The sequence below is a fragment of the Anguilla anguilla genome, chromosome 4 (assembly GCF_013347855.1).
Source record: "Anguilla anguilla isolate fAngAng1 chromosome 4, fAngAng1.pri, whole genome shotgun sequence".
NCBI classification, from domain to species: Eukaryota; Metazoa; Chordata; class Actinopteri; order Anguilliformes; family Anguillidae; genus Anguilla; species Anguilla anguilla.
In genome coordinates this window covers 60,044,227-60,063,917 of record NC_049204.1, presented here as the reverse complement: position 1 = coordinate 60,063,917, position 19,691 = coordinate 60,044,227, and the positions used below count along the sequence as shown (strand labels likewise).

Sequence of the window (19,691 nt, the reverse complement as noted above, 5' to 3'; positions counted from 1 at the left end):
TAGATCAAACTTGCACACTCAGATGAGCCAGAGAACATGTGCGCAAACACAGGAATGTGTGTGACTGTCCCAGGTCAGTGTCTCTCACACGCTCTCTGAGCGTTCTGGGAGCTGTTAAATTCAGGCTGTGGTGCGTGACGAGCTCCCTTTCAGCTAGCAACAGGACCCCAGGGCCTGTTTTAAAACAGATCATTCCGTATGAATGTGAGGGCCGGCTGGAGACACGGCGTCCCCTAAAACACTGTCCGGTGTTTGTGTCGTTACGGACCGCTGTTGTCTGGGGTGACGCTCGGGCTGATGGGATTAGTACTGAGACCGCAGGAGCGTGGCTGAGGCTGGGGCAGGGGCCGAGCGCTCTCACAGGCAGGGGTCTCTTAGGCTAGCCCCTCTCCAGCAGTCTCACTGCTACCCCAAACCCTACACCCTAACCCCTATGTTTTACACTCTAAACCTGCCCCCTAGCCCCTATGTTTTACACTCTAACCCTGCCCCCTAGCCCCTATGTTTCACACTCTAAACCTGCCCCCTAGCCCCTATGTTTCACACTCTAAACCTGCCCCCTAGCCCCTATGTTTTACACTCTAAACCTTGCCCCCTAGCCCCTATGTTTTACACTCTAAACCTTGCCCCCTAGCCCATATGTTTCATACTTTAACCCATTTGTTTTACCCTAACCCTGCCCCCTAGCCCCTATGTTTTACATCCTAACCCTGTACCCTAGCCCTAATGTTTCACACCCTATCCCTGCAGCCTAACCCTTATGTTTTTCACACCCTAACCTTGCCCCCCTAGCCCCTATGTTTCACACCCTAACTCTTGTTTTTCACTTCCTGCACCCTGTTTCACATCCTGCTCCAGACCACTGCCCCATGCCCTCTGTTTGACACCCGCCCCAGCTCACCGAGCTGCGTGCTCAAACACGCACATCCAGCATCCTCCAGGCAACCAGTCAGCCGCAGATGTTACGGTAGCAGAAGGTCTGAAAAACAAACACAAAATATTCACCTGGGGACACACTCAACAGAGCGACAGACACAAAATCATAACGGAAGCTGTTAGACACGGGCGGCCCCGGCCTCCTCTTTAGCAGAGAGCAATGAACAGGATCCCTTTCGTGATTTAGCAGGCGCCCTTAATGGGGGGTGGGGGATTCCTCCCAAATGAGAGTTGGTCCCAGCCTAAACTCGCCTCGTGCCGGCTGAGTGATCCAAACGCTCGGTCCCGCCCGGTTGAGGGGGCTTCCTCTCTTTTTTGGGGGGGGGGGGGCGCTGAGCGCATTCAGGAGGAGCAGTGGTAATTAATATCCCCCACGCTTCCTCATCCTGATGTTCTATTTTAAGTGCGTGGCCAGTTAATCAGGAGCGGCCCCGCCCCGCCCCCCACCCCGCGCCCCGCTGCTTGCGGCTCTGATTAAAAGCGCTCCGCTCTGCGGCCGCCCCGCTTCGCCCTTAATGGCTTTTTATTGCCTTAAATGTGTTTGCTGAGGGGGGGCGGGGCGGGGCGGGGCGGGGGGGGGGGGTGGTCGTAATGGTTTTCGCCGCTCGTGGTGAGCCCCTGCTTCGTAAGTGCTTTCGCTGGCCCCCGCGGGGCAGGTGGGTTGCGTGGGGGGGGGGGGGGGGGCTCTGCCAGCGGCGGGCATCGTGGTGCCTGCTCAGAGACCACAGCTGTGTGTCTGCCTCAGGAGGCGGGGCTTAGGACAGTGATGGACGGGTGGATTCCATTTAGAGATTATATCTGTTCTCTGCCTCAGCCTGTCTGATAATAGAATGTAATGGACTGACTGTTCCGTAATAGCTTAAAACGTCCCTCATCCCCTGCTTCACATCACTACCTCACACAGTTCTACCACACGCATCTCTACCACACACACCTCTGCCACACACAACTCTACCACACACATCTCTGGCACACACAGCTCTACCACACACAGCTCAATGCAAACCTCTACCACACACATCTCTGCCACACACTGCTCTACCATACACTGCTCTACCACACACATCTCTGGCACACACAGCTCTACCACACACAGCTCAATGCACACCTCTACCACACACATCTCTGCCATACACTGCTCTACCACACACATCTCTACCACACGCAGCTCTACCACACACAGCTCAATGCAGACCTCTACCACACACATCTCTACCCCATACAGCTCTACCAAACACAGCTCTACCACATACATCTCTACCACACACATCTCTGCCACACACTGCTCTACCACACACATCTCTACCACACACAGCTCTAACACACACAGCTCAATGCAGACCTCTACCACACACATCTCTACCCCATACAGCGCTACCAAACACAGCTCTACCACATACATCTCTACCACACACATCTCTACCACACGCAGCTCTACCACACACATCTCTACCACACACAGTTCTACCACACGCATCTCTACCACACACAACTCTGCCACACACAGCTCTACCACACACATCTCTGGCACACACAGCTCTACCACACACAGCTCAATGCACATCTCTACCACACACATCTCTGCCACACACTGCTCTACCATACACTGCTCTACCACACACATCTCTACCACACGCAGCTCTACCACACGCAGCGCTATGTTCAGCCCATCCCTGCAGTTGCGAGCTGGTTTGCTGCAGTGCCTGACCCAGAGGGCCCTGGCCCTGTGCTGCGGGTGTGGAGCTGTGCTGTCTGGCCCTGTGCTGCGGGTGTGGAGCTGTGCTGTCTGGCCCTGTGCTGCGGGTGTGGAGCTGTGCTGTCTGGCCCTGTGCTGCGGGTGTGGAGCTGTGCTGTCTGGCCCTGTGCTGCGGGTGTGGAGCTGTGCTGTCTGGCCCTGTGCTGCGGGTGTGGAGCTGTGCTGTCTGGCCCTGTGCTGCGGGTGTGGAGCTGTGCTGTCTGGCCCTGTGCTGCGGGTGTGGAGCTGTGCTGTCTGGCCCTGTGCTGCGGGTGTGGAGCTGTGCTGTCTGGCCCTGTGCTGCGGGTGTGGAGCTGTGCTGTCTGGGCCTGTGTTCAGCATACGCTAGGTGTGCACACAGCGTCTTCTCTCCAGAGCTGCGCTGGGCTGCCAGGAGTCCGGGCTCCTTCGGGTCTCCTGTAATTGGTGCATTATCCCCCGGTCTCCTGTAATTGGTGCGTTATCCCCCGGTCTCCTGTAATTGGTGCATTATCCCCCGGTCTCCTGTAATTGGTGCATTATCCCCCGGTCTCCTGTAATTGGTGCGTTATCCCCCGGCTGGTCAGATATGCTGGGATTACACCGTGTTTCAGACAGAGCTGGCTGCAGATTGGCCCACTTTATCGACAGTCTCTCTTCAATCTGAGAGTGAAAGATTCGGGCACTTCGGGTCGTTAGCTTTGACCGTTTCCCTCCCGTGGGCTGAATGCAGCAGTGATCCTTTAACACGTGCTCAAAGAGAGGAGCCAGGAGTGGTTGGTAAACGTGATGAGCCTTTGTTGAGTCATCGGTTTCCAACTCTCCAAACAGTTCAATATTCAGATCAGCCTGGTTTCCATAGCAGAATGCATTATGGGATAATTTACCCTGCATCAGTGTAAATTGAGCCTGAGAGTTACTCAGCCTTCTGCACCACATAATGTTATTGAGTCTCTCTCTGTATGAGAATGTCTGTTGCATCTCTTTTGATTAGGCTATCTCATTGATATGCCCAGTAATACTTAGCCTAATGAACATTAAGGCTGTGACTACAATTAATACTGTATTTTTATTGTGTCTTGTGTTAATCGACATGCTCAATCTGGGTTGCAGCTTGTAATTGTGATATCGTTCTGGAAGAAAAAAGCAATTCACTTGTCTACAAATTATTTAACATATTTTAAACCTAAGGCCTCTTTCTCGGTGAAGCGAATAGTGTTGGAGAGCAAATGTGTGTGTGTGTGTGTGTGTGTGTGTGTTTTGAAAGGAAAGAGGGCATTTGTCTGGCAGATACAAGTATGTGCTGTCCGCCTGTTTGCTCTCAGGGAAATTAGCATATTTAGCTCTGAAATCCCCTGCCTCCTGACGGACAGGATTAAGTTAGTGTCATCTGCAGTTTCTAATTCAGTGGGCCTGCCAGTCACCGCGAGGCTCTTCCTGCTTGCTGTCGCCCCCCCGCCGGCCTCCCTCTACCCTGCCAACCACACGCGCTCATTACCCTGTGACCGCACACTGCTGCCGTGGTTATCATGCGGTCCACAACTCGGCTCGGGAGAGGAGAGACCTGCACTCTCATACAGGAGAGGAGAGACCAGCACTCTCATACTGGAGAGTAGAGACCAGCACTCTCATACAGGAGAGGAGAGACCTGCACTCTCATACTGGAGAGTAGAGACCAGCACTCTCATACTGGGGAGTAGAGACCAGCACTCTCATACTGGAGAGTAGAGACCAGCACTCTCGTACAGGAGAGTAGAGACCAGCACTCTCATACTGGAGAGTAGAGACCTGCACTCTCATACAGGAGAGGAGAGACCAGCACTCTCATACTGGAGAGTAGAGACCAGCACTCTCATACTGGGGAGTAGAGACCAGCACTCTCATACTGGAGAGTAGAGACCAGCACTCTCGTACAGGAGAGTAGAGACCAGCACTCTCATACTGGAGAGTAGAGACCTGCACTCTCATACTGGAGAGTAGAGACCTGCACTCTCATACTGGAGAGTAGAGACCTGCACTCTCATACAGGAGAGGAGAGACCAGCACTCTCATACTGGAGAGTAGAGACCAGCACTCTCATACTGGAGAGTAGAGACCTGCGCTCTCATACTGGAGAGTAGAGACCAGCACTCTCATACTGGAGAGTAGAGACCTGCGCTCTCATACTGGAGAGTAGAGACCAGCACTCTCATACTGGAGAGTAGAGACCAGCACTCTCATACAGGAGAGGAGAGACCAGCACTCTCATACTGGAGAGTAGAGACCAGCACTCTCGTACAGGAGAGGAGAGACCAGCACTCTCATACAGGAGAGGAGAGACCCGCACTCTCATACAGGAGAGGAGAGACCTGCACTTTCATACAGGAGAGGAGAGACCAGCACTCTCATACTGGAGAGTAGAGACCAGCACTCTCATACTGGAGAGTAGAGACCAGCACTCTCATACAGGAGAGGAGAGACCTGCACTCTCATACTGGAGAGTAGAGACCTGCGCTCTCATACTGGAGAGTAGAGACCAGCACTCTCATACAGGAGAGGAGAGACCTGCACTCTCATACTGGAGAGTAGAGACCAGCACTCTCATACAGGAGAGGAGAGACCTGCACTCTCATACTGGAGAGTAGAGACCAGCACTCTCATACTGGAGAGTAGAGACCAGCACTCTCATACAGGAGAGGAGAGACCTGCACTCTCATACAGGAGAGGAGAGACCCACACTCTCATACAGGAGAGGAGAGACCTGCACTTTCATACAGGAGAGGAGAGACCAGCACTCTCATACTGGAGAGGAGAGACCCGCACTCTCATACAGGAGAGGAGAGACCCACACTCCTGTACAGGAGAGGAGAGACCTGCACTCTCGTACAGGAGAGGAGAGAGACCCGCATAGAGAGATGTGTGGTGAAGGCAGTAATCCCATTGGCCCGAGTCTCTAGAAAAAAGTGTGATTTTAAATATATTAAAAAAAAGATCTGCTAATGTTGTAGCCTCAGCTGGCGGTGGAATTCATGCATTTTAAGAGGATAAGGTGCTGTCTCTTCACAGCAGGGCGGGGGGTGAGCACGCCTGTCAGTGTTTGACGGTGGGGGGGGAGGTTGTGGGGGGGGGGGGGGGGGTGCGTCTGCCTGCCTTGAGCACTCGCGTTCTCCAGATGATCTTCCTTTTAAATGGCTCCTGACTGGATTTGAGCGGCGCTCGGTCCGGGCCCGTCCCGCTACGCCCATCACTCTAATCACATCAGCCCGTCACGCCGGACGCACTCAGGGCGTATCGACGCGTTCCCCATCGGAGAGATTGCTTTCCGTCCAGCACGCGCTCGTCCAAACCGTCACTCTCCGGCTAATTTCATTGGCGTGCCCTCCGTCTGACTTCGGCACGGCTTCAGGACAGCCTCCAGCTCCCCGGGGGGGAGGGGCGGGGGGGGCGGCGGGGGGCAGATGCACAACCCCCACCCCCCCCGGAGGGGGTTAGGCAGATGCTGCCTGTCCCAGGGCAGCTGTGCTTAATGCGCTGTCTTTTTGGCGGAGCGTAGATGAAGCGTTCAGATTGCGGGGCCTGTGTGGGCGGGGCCGTGCCCGTCCTGTCCCCCTTGGCTCCTGTCAGCTGCTGGGTCACACGCACTCCTCTGTGACACGGGGCGTTTTTCTGTATGTTCCACTGCAGTTTACTCTGGTTAAAATGCCACTGATACCATGCTACCACATCTATTTGTGTCAGTTGGTTGGTTCACATTTTTTATTTATTTATTTGCAAAAATTGCTTGATTGTGTGCACATTTCAACTGTCTGAGTGGTAACAAGATGCGCATCTGTACTGGTGTAGAGCAGTGGTTCTGTAGCAGTATGGAGCAGCAGCAGTATGGAGCAGCCGCAGTATGGAGCAGGAGCAGTGGTTCTGTAGCAGTATGGAGCAGCAGCAGTGGTTCTGTGGCAGTATGGAGCAGCAGCAGTATGGAGCAGGAGCAGTGGTTCTGTAGCAGTATGGAGCAGGAGCAGTGGTTCTGTAGCAGTATGGAGCAGGAGCAGTGGTTCTGTAGCAGTATGGAGCAGCAGCAGTATGGAGCAGCAGCAGTATGGAGCAGGAGCAGTGGTTCTGTAGCAGTATGGAGCAGCAGCAGTGGTTCTGTAGCAGTATGGAGCAGCAGCAGTGGTTCTGTGGCAGTATGGAGCAGCAGCAGTATGGAGCAGGAGCAGTGGTTCTGTAGCAGTATGGAGCAGCAGCAGTATGGAGCAGGAGCAGTGGTTCTGTAGCAGTATGGAGCAGCAGCAGTATGGAGCAGCAGCAGTGGTTATGTGGCAGTATGGAGCAGGAGCAGTGGTTCTGTAGCAGTATGGAGCAGCAGCAGTGACTGGCTGAATGCAGCAGCAGTCGCAGTGCGTACATGCTCAGAATGCAGCCCTCTCGGAGCTGTCCTTGCAGATTGGGTCACAGCTGGAGCATGCTCAGTAGCAGGCAGTGGGTGAGCGTGGGTCTCCAGAATTTCAGCTCAGCCAGCTCGTACACCAACACTCACATAGTCAAGCATGCGGTGTGGAAACTAGATTATTACCAGGGCTGGAAAGAGTGGTGTGCACTTAACAATAACCCGTGGTGATGATAACATTGTTACTGAGATTCTGTATCATGTTGTAGCTGTGGTTAGGTTAAATAACAGTACAGTGATTAAAAAAAACCTGGTATAAGGGCTTAATTAATTATTAAAATCTAACAAAAAATTATGAACACAAAGCTTGATTGAATGATTAAAATGTAGCAAAAATTGAACAACACGCCTTGTAAAACAACACGCCGTGTAAAAATAGGCAGTGTGCCACGGTGTCGCCACACTGCGACACTGATAAGTGTGGAAAACCTGATCAGCAGGTCCGGTAGGCTCCAGGGTCGTTATCGCACGATCCGGTCTGGAACGGGACTGTGCCGGCAGGACGCAGAGACTCTCCAGGGTGCCTCCGTGTCCCCCGCAGGCGAGCCAGAGGTGAAGGACAGATTCCCCCCCTCGAGTGGCGGAGGGAACACAGGGAGCTCGGTCGAGAGCACCAGCTGCCCCTCTTCACACGCTCCCCCTTCACACACGACACACAGGCCTGCGGACGAGCCAGTGCAGATCTGCAGAAGAGCTTGTCATCTCTCTGCGCTGTTTCAACCAAATATTTTTGGTCCCCGCTGTTGCACTCTGTATTGTACCTTGGTTGCTTTTTTTGGAAAGGGACACTAAATGAAATGTGATCAGCTGCAATGAAAGTGCAGGAATTGGCTTTGGGTTGAAAAATATTTTTTTTGGAAAAGGTCAGGGTTTTTCCCCTTCCATCGCACCATTTCTTACTGGGTTTGGAAACCCAGCCTTACATCCCTACAGTTTCATTCCCTGATCACTGAGTCATGCCTGGAGGCAGGAGAGACTGGGTAGGAGAGAGAGACAGACGGAGAGAGGCAGGTAACTCAGACCGAGGGGGCGGTGGTCACGCCACGTTGGCGATTTTCGCGGGACGGGGCGGGTTATGAAAGCTGGGCCTTGCGGGCAGGAGCAGCAATCGGCCGGTGTAATGGAAGAGAGGGGAGGGGCCCTGGGGGGGGCGGGCTCTAACTGACGCTAGCGGCTCTCACTGCTGATTGGGGCTCTTTGATTAGTTATTTGTTGACGGGGTGCTGCTTGTTTGCTGGTGACTGTGACGGGGACGGTTCCTCTGAACCTTTGGACGCGCTGCAGCCGTGTCACGGGCGTGGGTCGCGTCCGCGGGGCCCGCTCGGGGTGCACCCGCTCGCCTCCCGTAAATATTTGAACAGACAAAGCGGCGGGAGAGCCCGCGCCTCGGGCTCCGTGCGAAGCTTCCTTTCTTTGCTCTGTGCGGTCATGTGAGCGAGATCAACAGCACCGCGGCCCTGCAGGAAATAGAGCAGCCGGTCAGGTGGCTGTGTGCGAGTGGGGGGTGGGGGGGTGCAGGCGATCCTCCCATTAAAATTGTGAGCGAAAAGTCGTAAAAAAGTCTACTGAGGCCACCGCTGACCCCCGTAGGCTGAAGTCCGAGAGGCCAACTCTCCCAGTCGCGGTCCAAGACCCTCCGGACCACTCCGAACCCCAAACCCCGACCCCCCCCACCCCTCCCACTGCCAAAACCGACGGAAGACTGAGAAATGTTACTGGTTAATATTGCATGAGGCCATATGGCTTTGTTGAAGAGGGGACGGCAGCAATGTGGTCCAGCCGCTTCTCCGGGGCTGCAGCGTGGAGATGCTGGTTTGAATCCAGTCCTGTCTCATGTTCATAGTACAGAAAATATTCAGACTCCTACTGCCGCAGAAACATGTAACTGGCACTAAGAAATGCTGTGTTTTTGTATTTGTTTCCTGTCCTGAAATTGGAATAGTCCTCTACTGCCATCTAGTGGACACGGTCAACATGAATATATCTTTAAGTGGCTGTGGCATGTAGCAGTGTTGCTGTTTATTTTTAATCTGAGGGAACGTGTTTCCCACTGTATTAGGCCCTACTTGTTTTAATGGGGATTAATGTATTTAAACTGAACTGTACTGCTTTGTAGCTGGTTATTGCTGACTCAGACAGGTTCAGATGCTTTATCCTTCTGGGAGATGTTAAATGGGGTCCGATTGGCATAGACATGCATTTTGTCTTCTTTGAAGGTATGACCATTAACTCAGGAACCATTACACTTAGCCAGTGCATTTAGATGCACAATTGTTTCATAATTGTTATATTTCAGGGTTCATTCCACTTCTGGCAAAACCACTCACTGTTTTCCGTGTCGCAGACCTGTTTGTTTCTGGTAGTCTTACAGTGCCACCTAGTGTTTTTTATTCATTATAACATTTAGATGTACTGTATTACAACACACGCCAACGACAGAAACCACAAAAACCACTGTTGGGTTCATTTACACACTGACTGGTTGGCATTAATATTTGTTTTATGTGGGAAACCTTATCGTTTCATGTTCTGTGGCTTCTTAAGATAGATATTTCAAAAAAAAATGGAACAGTTTCTTCACGGTGCTGAATGATGAGAAAGCACTAACGTAGTTTTTTTTCCATTTCTCTTTCAGAAGGAGCTGAGCCTTCCAAGAAGAGGCAGTTTGTAAGTACCCTTTTATTGTCTGTGGGTAACCAATGAGAACGCGCTTACTGGGTAACAGTACCCTCTTATTGTCTGTGGGTAACCAATGAGAACGCGCTTACTGGGTGACAGAGATGACCTTTTCCCCCCAGTGCTGAAAGGAGGCCAGGTGAAATGGCTGTAACTCTGCTGAGTATGTGAGCGCATTGATCCTGTGGGATGTATTCAGGCATGCTGGTCTCCTCTCTGAAGGTCCATGCGTTCAGCGGCCTGTTCTCGTGGAGCCTCTGCCTGTGAGGACATGTGGTCCCTGTTAGTTGCGTAACCGTTCGCTGCGAGATTTCTTCACCCGGGACTTCCTTCCTCCGCCGTCCCTCGCTCTCGGGGCGTGCGAGGCGGGGGCCTGTGCGTGAGAGAGAGAGTCCCGCTCGCGTGTCAGATCCTCAATCGCTCCAGAGCGGTCGGGCGTGGTTTTGCAGTGCATTGTGGGCCTCCGATGTGGCGGCGAACGGTAGGGATCTGTGGCGGAAGTTCTGTTTGGTGGCCGGGTGGCAAGGTCCGGGGGAGGAGGGGGGGGGGGGGGGGGCTTGTCTGAGGCCCTGTCAGCGGCCCTGTCTGTGGCCCTGTATGAAGCCAACCCCCCTGTGTGTCCCCGGGGCCTGTGGCAGCACTCTCAGTGGCCCTGTGTGAGAGCAGTTGCCCTATGAGCCTGCACTTACCTGGGAAGGAGACTTGGAGATGAGCTGATAGAATAAGTCTGTGTTTGATATGAACAGGGCCTGGAACTGACGTCTTCCTCCCAGTGTTAGAGTGAAACACGGCTTGTTCTGTCGGTTGGCCGACGGCTGTTATTCCTGTCCAGAATGAGCTGGCTCTGTGTCGTGCTCACTGCAAAACCAGAGAAGAGCAGGTCTTCACTGCAGCTGTGAAGTGGGCTCTCCCTGTTGCCACTGCCTAGAATAGCTTTTGCAGCACATCACAAGCAGCGGGGTCAGGGGTCAGGGGTTCAGAGGTCGTCATTAAGGTGAGTGCTGGAATAAAAGCCCTTTTCCGCTTCACTCCGTCACCACAGCGCAGAGGAGAAGCGCATCGCGTGGAAACTGAGTGTTTGTGCAGGCGGTTCGGCAGTGAAAGGGTGTCCTAGTTTTCACTTGGTTACAAGCGTCAGGGCTGACCTCAAAAACAACGTCTACTGTCTCTCAACTTTTCCACCGCCTTTGAAGGGAGCCTGGTTGTTCAACTTTTTTTCGTTCTCATGAATAATTTTTGCTGTAAGACAGCGATGTTTACTGCTTGGCCTTTGGATATGTATTACTCTGGAGAGTTTTTTTTTTTTTTTTTTTTGGAGGGCTGGGGGAATTGTTGGCTCTAAGGGGTACTTTGTGAATTTCTGTGATTACCGTTGGAGTCCCAGTTTTATCCTGCCGGCAGTTTTTGTGCGGAAGCCTAATTAAGAAAGTTTGTAGGAATGTTTCAATGGTGATGAAAAGTGGACAAATAACTGAAAGTTAAATTCAGGGCTCAGTCCCGCAGTCCCCAGTGTCCCTGTCACGTACAGCACCCCTAATTGCATTATCATGCCCTGTGGCTGCATCAGTGCCCTAATCAGGGCGATTAGCTGCGGATGCTACGCTGGCCTTTGCTGTAACCGAATGCTCTTCGAATGATCCTGGCTATTGTCTCTGTGCTGTTGTGAAGCGCAGCGGCCAGATTTAGCCGACAGGTTGCTGGGAAGAGCGGTGGTGGGGGGGGGGGGGGGGTACCTCAGTGTCCCTCGGATTCCTGGAACAGGAACTGCCTGGCCTGGGGAGAGCTGGGGTGGAGGGGGACGTGAGGGGGGGGGGGGGGATGGTGACAGCTGCACCTCCCTGGAGAGTTTTGTGATACCAGGAGAATGCCCTGTGCCTCCCGCACACTGAGCCCCGCACGCTGAGGTCCGGTGTGGTACAGACCACAGCCTCCCCTCACACCTCTCCAGGGCTCTATAAAAGGACAGGGCTCTGTCCCGGAGCCGGACGCCGGCCCTCTCACGGTTAGCAGCGTTTTGATTGGCGCACTCTCCAGAGACGGTGGTGTCAGAGTGGGCGGGGCTCTCCGGCCTGTTTGGCCTGCCGGGATTGGCTGTCTTCTACAGGAAGATAAACAAGCAGCTCAGGCTGAGTGTGGAGGTGCTGTGAGCGGTGAGACCTGACCACCAGCTGCTCCTCGCTCCCCCAGGTTTCTGACACAGGATCTGTGGGGGGGGGGGGGATGACTTGGCCGTTCCTGTCCACACCTTGTGGGCTCAGCATTTGCTGTGTCACTTAGGGGTTCTCCGGCTCCTGGAACTGTCTGCTCACGGGCACTGATCATGGAGTTTGTGCTGATCCCAAGCTGAGACTTAGTTTAGCTGCCTGACGTATCGGCTGCCTCTGAAGATTTTTTTACAGGAATTTGTCATACTAGCAGGTCTGCTTTGTTTGCTTTATTTGTCTTTTCTGGTGGACAGTCTTTGAGCGGATTTTACAGTGTTCTATGTTACTGGTGTTCTGTCGGAGGTCCTCTAAGCCTCAGGGTTTACTGTGCATGTGTGTTTTATTATTGTTATATCGCTCTTATGAGTGCTTGGCATTCTGAGTTTGTAAGTGTAACTGCAGAGTGTCGTGCTGCTGAAGTTCAGTGGGAGTAAGTGCGGTATATTGGGACTGTTGTGTTTGGCCCCTGTAAACACACACGCATGCTCATGCCGCAGGTCATGCCCACAGTCACACGATCCGCAACGTAAGGGATATACCGCCGTATTCTCGCTGCCCAGTTAGCGCTAGCACAGCTCTGCCCGCGGACACTCAGGGCTCACTGCAGCGAGAGAGCAGCGCTTCGGCGGGTCAGCAACGCCGCTGCTCCTTTGTTTCCGTGCGTTTCGTTAGCCGTTGCTAGCCTGTCTCCCTGTTGCGGTAGCTGATCTCCGGCTGATCTGCCGAAGCGGGGGTTCGCGAGCCTGACATGGCCCCGCGGCGGCGGTATTGAGCTCGCCTCGCCCCCCTCACCCCCCCACCAAAGACATGAAGAAGAGGAAGGAGCGAGCCGGAGCCCCCTGTCTGCGCATCCAGTAAGACCCGCTAACCCGACGCTCGCGCGCCGTTAGCATGGGGCGCTAACACGCTCGACGCTCGCGCCGTTAGCATCGGACGCTAACCCGCTCAACGCTCGCGCCGTTAGCATCGGACGCTAACCCGCTCGACGCTCGCGTGCCGTTAGCATGGGACGCTAACCCGCGCGACGCTCGCGCCGTTAGCATCGGACGCTAACCCGCTCGACGCTCGCGCCGTTAGCATCGGACGCTAACCCGCTCGACGCTCGCGCGCCGTTAGCATCGGACGCTAACCCGCTGGACGCTCGCGCGCCGCTAGCATTGGACGCTAACCCCGGGCTCACTTACACGTCCCGTAGCCCAGGGCCCCGGCGGCAGTGAGACCCGGGGGGTCGGCCCGAGGGGCAGTATTGTTGTCCAGAGAGATTTGGGGGTTGGGGCGGCGGGGGGGTCAGAGAGTTCCGGTTGATTGACGGAGGCAGGCAGGGGCTCAGCTTACACGCTGTGGAAACGCTGAGTGTCTCCCCGATGGAAATAAAGAGCGGAGGGATTTGTGTGGGCTGACCCCGCTCTTACACCCTCCCTACCTCCTCTTTCATCTGAGAGCCCTGTCTCTGAGCCTGGAGTAACACCCAGCGCGCTTCACTGTGGGCTAGCTGGGCAAGAAGCACTTAATGCTAACGCACAGAGCAGTGTGCTGTGGACTGAGTGTATCAGTAGTGTTTACTGCTAACGCACAGAGCAGTGTGCTGTGGACTGAGTGTATCAGTAGTGTTTAATGCTAACGCACAGAGCAGTGTGCTGTGGACTGAGTGTATCAGCGGTGTTTAATGCTAACGCACAGAGCAGTGTGCTGTGGACTGAGTGTATCAGTAGTGTTTACTGCTAACGCACAGAGCAGTGTGCTGTGGACTGAGTGTATCAGTAGTGTTTACTGCTAACGCACAGAGCAGCGTGCTGTGGACTGAGTGTATCAGTGGTGTTTAATGCTAACGCACAGAGCAGTGTGCTGTGGACTGAGTGTATCAGTAGTGTTTACTGCTAACGCACAGAGCAGCGTGCTGTGGACTGAGTGTATCAGTGGTGTTTAATGCTAACGCACAGAGCAGTGTGCTGTGGACTGAGTGTATCAGTAGTGTTTAATGCTAACGCACAGAGCAGTGTGCTGTGGACTGAGTGTATCAGTAGTGTTTAATGCTAACGCACAGAGCAGTGTGCTGTGGACTGAGTGTATCAGTAGTGTTTAATGCTAACGCACAGAGCATTATGCTGTGGATCAGTAGTGCTGTGGGCTGTGTGAATCAGTAGTGTTTAATGCTAATGCACAGAGCTGTACACTGGACTGACTGGATCAGTGGTGTTTAATGGTAACACACAAGGCTGTACCCTGTATATGGTCACTATACTATATACTATATGGGTCCATAGTGTTTAATACAGGGCTGTACAATGTGAACTGACTCCCCTGTGCACTGTGGTCTACCTAGGTAGGAAGCTTTTAATGCTAATGGGAAGAGCAGCTTTTCATTCAGAAATGCAGTGCTATGCTGGTGCACGTATTTCCAGTGGAACTGGAAGAGCTTTTGTTTCGCGTTAAGTTTTCTGACCCGAAGCAGAACGGTTTCCTCCCCCGAGCAGAGAGCCCTGATCTTCCACACGCTGACGGAACAGGAGCTGGGTCTGGGTGCAGTTAGTCACCCGCTCCTCCCACCCCTCTCCTCCCGCCCCTCTCCCTGGTAAAGAGCAGCTTAGATCACCCGCCATCGGTGCGTAGAGGCACTCAGCCTGATAGAGCGCCCCCTGGAGGAGGCGTGTCTACCTGTGTGTTGGGACACACCTGCCTGAAGACCCGCCCACGCACACTACATCCAGACTTCCTGGATCCAATCAACCAGTCGTGATTGTGACGTCACCATTAGAATGTTCAGTTGAGAACATTCTGATCACGTATTAGTGACATTTCTCCTGAAAGGGTTAAATAAATGCAGTCATGCGCTGGCAGCTGCAGGTTTATAGCGCTGGAGCCTGTCAGCACAGCGGTGATGGAGAGGCCCTGTATGACAGACTTCAGTGCAGCCGAACGGAGAGACACTGGGGATAATCAAAGGCGAATGTAGTTTCCTCAGATGAGGTTCTCTGGGATGCGTCATGCACATGTGAATTATTCAGCTGTGGAGAACGGCAGCTGCCTCCGGGCGCCGCGCTCTCTGCGGGGTCCGGTACTGGAGCGAGACGGCTGCCATTACGGCTCTGATTGCCGGCGCGGTGCTGGGGATCGGTGTGGGGATGCGCGCGGGGCTCCGCTCGCTGCAGGGCTGTGAGGCACTCTGTCTCTGACAGAGCTCCTGAGCCGCAGCTGAACCGGGGGAGAGCGACATAGAGACGCTGCTGAGAGGAGCTCTGTGCTGCTCTGTGCTGCAGTCACATGCTCTGTGCTGCTCTGTGCTTTAGTCATATGCTCTGTGCTGCTCTGTGTTGTAGTCACATGCTCTGTGCTGCTCTGTGTTGTAGTCACATGCTCTGTGCTGCTCTGTGCTGTAATCACATGCTCTGTGCTGGAGTCACATGCTCTGTGCTGCTCTGTGCTTTAGTCGCATGCTCTGTGCTGCTCTGTGCTGCAGTCACATGCTCTGTGCTGCTGTCACATGCTGCAGATCGTGCCCCCTCTATGCCGGTGTCTGCATGTGGTCATGAGGCCGTATTACTGTATGTGTGTGTGCAGCCCAGGAATTACAATCCCGTCCCCTCACCTCCCCCACCCCCGTGAGTGTCCTGTCTGTACCACTGACACTGAGAAAGAGACCCAAGCACAGGGAGGTCAGGGGTCAAGGGTCAGAGGCCAGGTTTGCTGGGTGGGGAGCGGGGGGGGGGGGGTATCCCTCATGGTGTGTGCTCGTCATGTTGATGGACAGTAGTTCAGTGCTTAGTGTTGCATGCAGGGGTGGAGCTGCTCGCTCTCTGGCTGCTCTTCCAGACCCTGCTGCTCTCGCTGCTCTCCTGGCTCGTGTGGCGTCCAGGCTCTGACAGCAGCCCTCGCTCACGCCCTCTCTACCGCTTTCCCTCCCCGCTGCTCCCGCGCAGGATCTGGCCGGCCGCGCAGTACCGCTGCCATGGCAACAGCCTCCTCCAGCAGCTGCTGTCTCCCACCTCCTCCTCCCCCGGTCCCCAGCACTTCCTGTCGGCCGGGGGCCACGAGGGGCCCGTGTCCGCCCCCGTCCTGGGTCGGTGCAGCCCCCGGGCCCTCTCCCAAAACGTCAACCCCTTCCTCTGGAGGTAAGACGGGTGTGCTCGGGCACGGGACGCCGTCACTCCACTAATACGGCCTGACACCTCCACTGTGAGGCCAATGCCTGACCGGAGCACGTTTGCCTGTTTGTTTAACCTTTAACTTGCATCCTTAAAGAGGCTGCTCACTCTTCCAACCTTGAACAGAAATTACCCCCCTTTTTTTTTTTTTAAACCGAGCCTTTGATTGATTCGGTTGAGTTGCGTTTCGGTGGGAAACGACTAACAAGCGGGGCATGTGATGTTACCATAGATAGCTAATAACCACCGGTGCGGTGTCAGCTCTGTGTGTTCCGGGTAATTATCCCATGGGCTGCTTGTTTGTCTCCGTCCTGTGCTGCGCTCAGATCTGATGACGCTAATTGCTAAGTGGGCTGAGCGATGCCGCTGCCTGTGGGTGTTCCCTGGCTAGCAGGTGCTGGGCAGGAAGTGTGCGTACACAGCAAACCGCAGATATTCCAGGAGGAAGTTTCTCCTTTTCCGTCCATGGTAATGAGTACTAAGCCACATGTACAAATTATTCTAAAGGTTTGTCGGCACAAGACAACACAAATTTATGATCTACTGTATATGAATCGTCCACCAGGAAGGACCACAATATCGGTCAGTGGTGTTTCCCGTTATGAATTAGCCTGTGATGCTAACTTTGTGGAAGCTACTTAGTTATCATTAACTGCTAGACTACTGCATTCATTTCTGCCTTCGTGTATCGAGCACTGGAGAAAACATTACTTGATATGAAATGGGCAAAGCGGAGAGGAGAACTATCAAATGAAGCCATCGGTCCAGTCTGTTCTTTTCACGGCTTACAGCCACAATTGTCTGCGTTTAGCTTCAAAGTGGGGTACTCAATGATAGCGTTCAATAAAAATGAAGGCCTTATTTTTTTGTTGCTATTTCTCCTTTCACAGACAGTAGTGCAGGCCTTTTTTGTGAGTGTATCAGGGACTTGACCGGCCTGCGAAACCGTGGTGACGTGAATGTGACGTGTGCTCCTGAACGGTCTGCGCCCCTGCCTGCGCCCCTGCCTGCGCCTGTGAGCAGAGAAGCCCGGCCTGGCACAGCCCGGCCCGCTCAGAGCGCAGGAGCCTGTGGGGCCCGAGAGGTCACACGCTGTTCTGACGGGAACGGCGGCTACCGCCTCCCAGAACCGGCCCGCCGCGGACACGTCGTCGCCAGACTGCGGCGGCTAGACACCTCGCCCCCATTGCCCGCGCGTCTCTGCCATCCCTGCTGCGTGCCTCAGCGCGCTGCCTGCCTGTTTCAGGAACACGGAGTGAAGAGCGTGTTACAGAGCACCCCACACGCTCACCCCACACACTCACCCCACACGCTCACACTGGGCAGCCTTAGAGCAGAGCGTTTATGCTTTGGTGTTGGTTAGTGGCTGCAGTTTAGATGCAGTGTTGGTTTGTGACAGTGGGCTGCAGTGTTGGTTAGAGGCTGCAGTGTAGGTGCAGTGTTGGTTAGTGACAGTGGGCTGAAGTTTAGATGCAGTGTTGGTTAGTAGGTGCAGTGTTGGTTAGTGACAGTGGGCTGTAGTTTAGATGCAGTGTTGGTTAGTGACAGTGGGCTGCAGTGTAGGTTAGTGGCTGCAGTGTAGGTGCAGTGTTGGTTTGTGACAGTGGGCTGTAGTGTTGGTTAGAGGCTGCAGTTTAGATGCAGTGTTGGTTAGTGACATTGGGCTGTAGTTTAGATGCAGTGTTGGTTAGTAGGTGCAGTGTTGGTTAGTGACAGTGGGCTGAAGTTTAGGTGCAGTGTTGGTTAGTGACAGTGGGCTGCAGGTTAGGTGCAGTGTTGGTTAGTGACATTGGGCTGCAGTGTAAGTGCAGTGTTGGTTTGTGACAGTGGGCTGCAGTGTTGGTTAGAGGCTGCAGTGTAGGTGCAGTGTTGGTTAGTGACAGTGGGCTGAAGTTTAGATGCAGTGTTGGTTAGTAGGTGCAGTGTTGGTTAGTGACAGTGGGCTGAAGTTTAGATGCAGTGTTGGTTAGTGACAGTGGGCTGCAGTGTTGGTTAGTGGCTGCAGTGTAGGTGCAGTGTTGGTTTGTGACAGTGGGCTGCAGTGTAGGTTATTGGCTGCAGTGTAGGTGCAGTGTTGGTTAGTGACATTGGGCTGTAGTTTAGATGCAGTGTTGGTTAGTAGGTGCAGTGTTGGTTAGTGACAGTGGGCTGCAGTGTTGGTTAGTGGCTGCAGTTTAGATGCAGTGTTGGTTTGTGACAGTGGGCTGCAGTGTTGGTTAGAGGCTGCAGTGTAGGTGCAGTGTTGGTTAGTGACAGTGGGCTGAAGTTTAGATGCAGTGTTGGTTAGTAGGTGCAGTGTTGGTTAGTGACAGTGGGCTGAAGTTTAGATGCAGTGTTGGTCAGTAGGTGCAGTGTTGGTTAGTGACAGTGGGCTGCAGTGTAAGTGCAGTGTTGGTTTGTGACAGTGGGCTGCAGTGTTGGTTAGTGGCTGCAGTGTAGGTGCAGTGTTGGTTTGTGACAGTGGGCTGCAGTGTAGGTTATTGGCTGCAGTGTAGGTGCAGTGTTGGTTAGTGACATTGGGCTGTAGTTTAGATGCAGTGTTGGTTAGTAGGTGCAGTGTTGGTTAGTGACATTGGGCTGCAGTGTAAGTGCAGTGTTGGTTTGTGACAGTGGGCTGCAGTGTTGGTTAGTGGCTGCAGTGTAGGTGCAGTGTTGGTTTGTGACAGTGGGCTGCAGTGTAGGTTATTGGCTGCAGTGTAGGTGCAGTGTTGGTTAGTGACATTGGGCTGTAGTTTAGATGCAGTGTTGGTTAGTAGGTGCAGTGTTGGTTAGTGACAGTGGGCTGAAGTTTAGATGCAGTGTTGGTCAGTAGGTGCAGTGTTGGTTAGTGACAGTGGGCTGCAGTGTAAGTGCAGTGTTGGTTAGTGACAGTGGACTGCAGTGTAAGTGCAGTGTTGGTTAGTGACAGTGGACTGCAGTGTTGGTTAGTGGCTGCAGTGTACAGTAGGTGCAGTGTTCCAGCACACAAAGGGCTCAGATGGTGCTGCAGGACTGTAAAGTGAAAGGCTTTTGCTCGCTGCTCCACCTTCACATTTTGCCGGCAGTGAGTTAAGAGGATGAAATGAAAAATGAGCAGCTTTGTCATTTTACTCAAAGGAGTCTGTGGTTCATTAAGTCCCTGCAGCGCTCCAGCGAAGTAGAATTCATAACGAGGGAACATGAAGTGCAGGAATAAATTAAAGGGAAACAGGCAAAGTGAAAAAGAAACAGAGTGGAAAAACAAAGTGAAATGCAATTTCTTACCAGAATGCCTGTTCTGTGGGGGCTACGTTCCAGAGTTAAGTGTATTTTAGTGGCAAGCTTATCGCATTGGGTTGTCTCTTGGTTGCGGTGTCACTAACCTGAGATGGCACGCGCTCGCCACTGGATTTAGGAATGAAATAAGTAAAATGGTCAGACATACCCTGTGGTCGATTGACGACCTGTCCCGGGTGTGATCTGGCCTCTCGCCCCAGTGCATTCTGGGATATGCTCCAGCAGCCCCCACAACCCTGCCCAGGAATAAGCGGGTATAGATAATGGTTGGATGGATGGATGGATGGATGGATGGATGGATGGTAGGACATCAGGTATCCGGTGCGGTGGGGATACGCCTC

At 53.5% G+C, this 19,691-nt stretch overlaps 1 protein-coding gene across 7 annotated transcripts in view; it reads left to right on the top strand.

The window, feature by feature from the left end:
- Positions 1-19,691, top strand: part of mast2 (microtubule associated serine/threonine kinase 2) — a 137,769-nt gene that overhangs the window by 68,031 nt on the left and 50,047 nt on the right. For 6 of the 7 annotated variants that reach the window (XM_035412412.1, XM_035412408.1, XM_035412411.1 and 3 more), the window contains one exon: positions 9,709-9,740. In XM_035412412.1, the coding sequence (XP_035268303.1) occupies positions 9,709-9,740 (32 nt within the window). Of the gene's footprint in view, positions 1-9,708; positions 9,741-12,657; positions 12,808-15,870; positions 16,063-19,691 lie in introns of those variants that run through there. The other variant, XM_035412413.1, reaches the window with a different exon arrangement.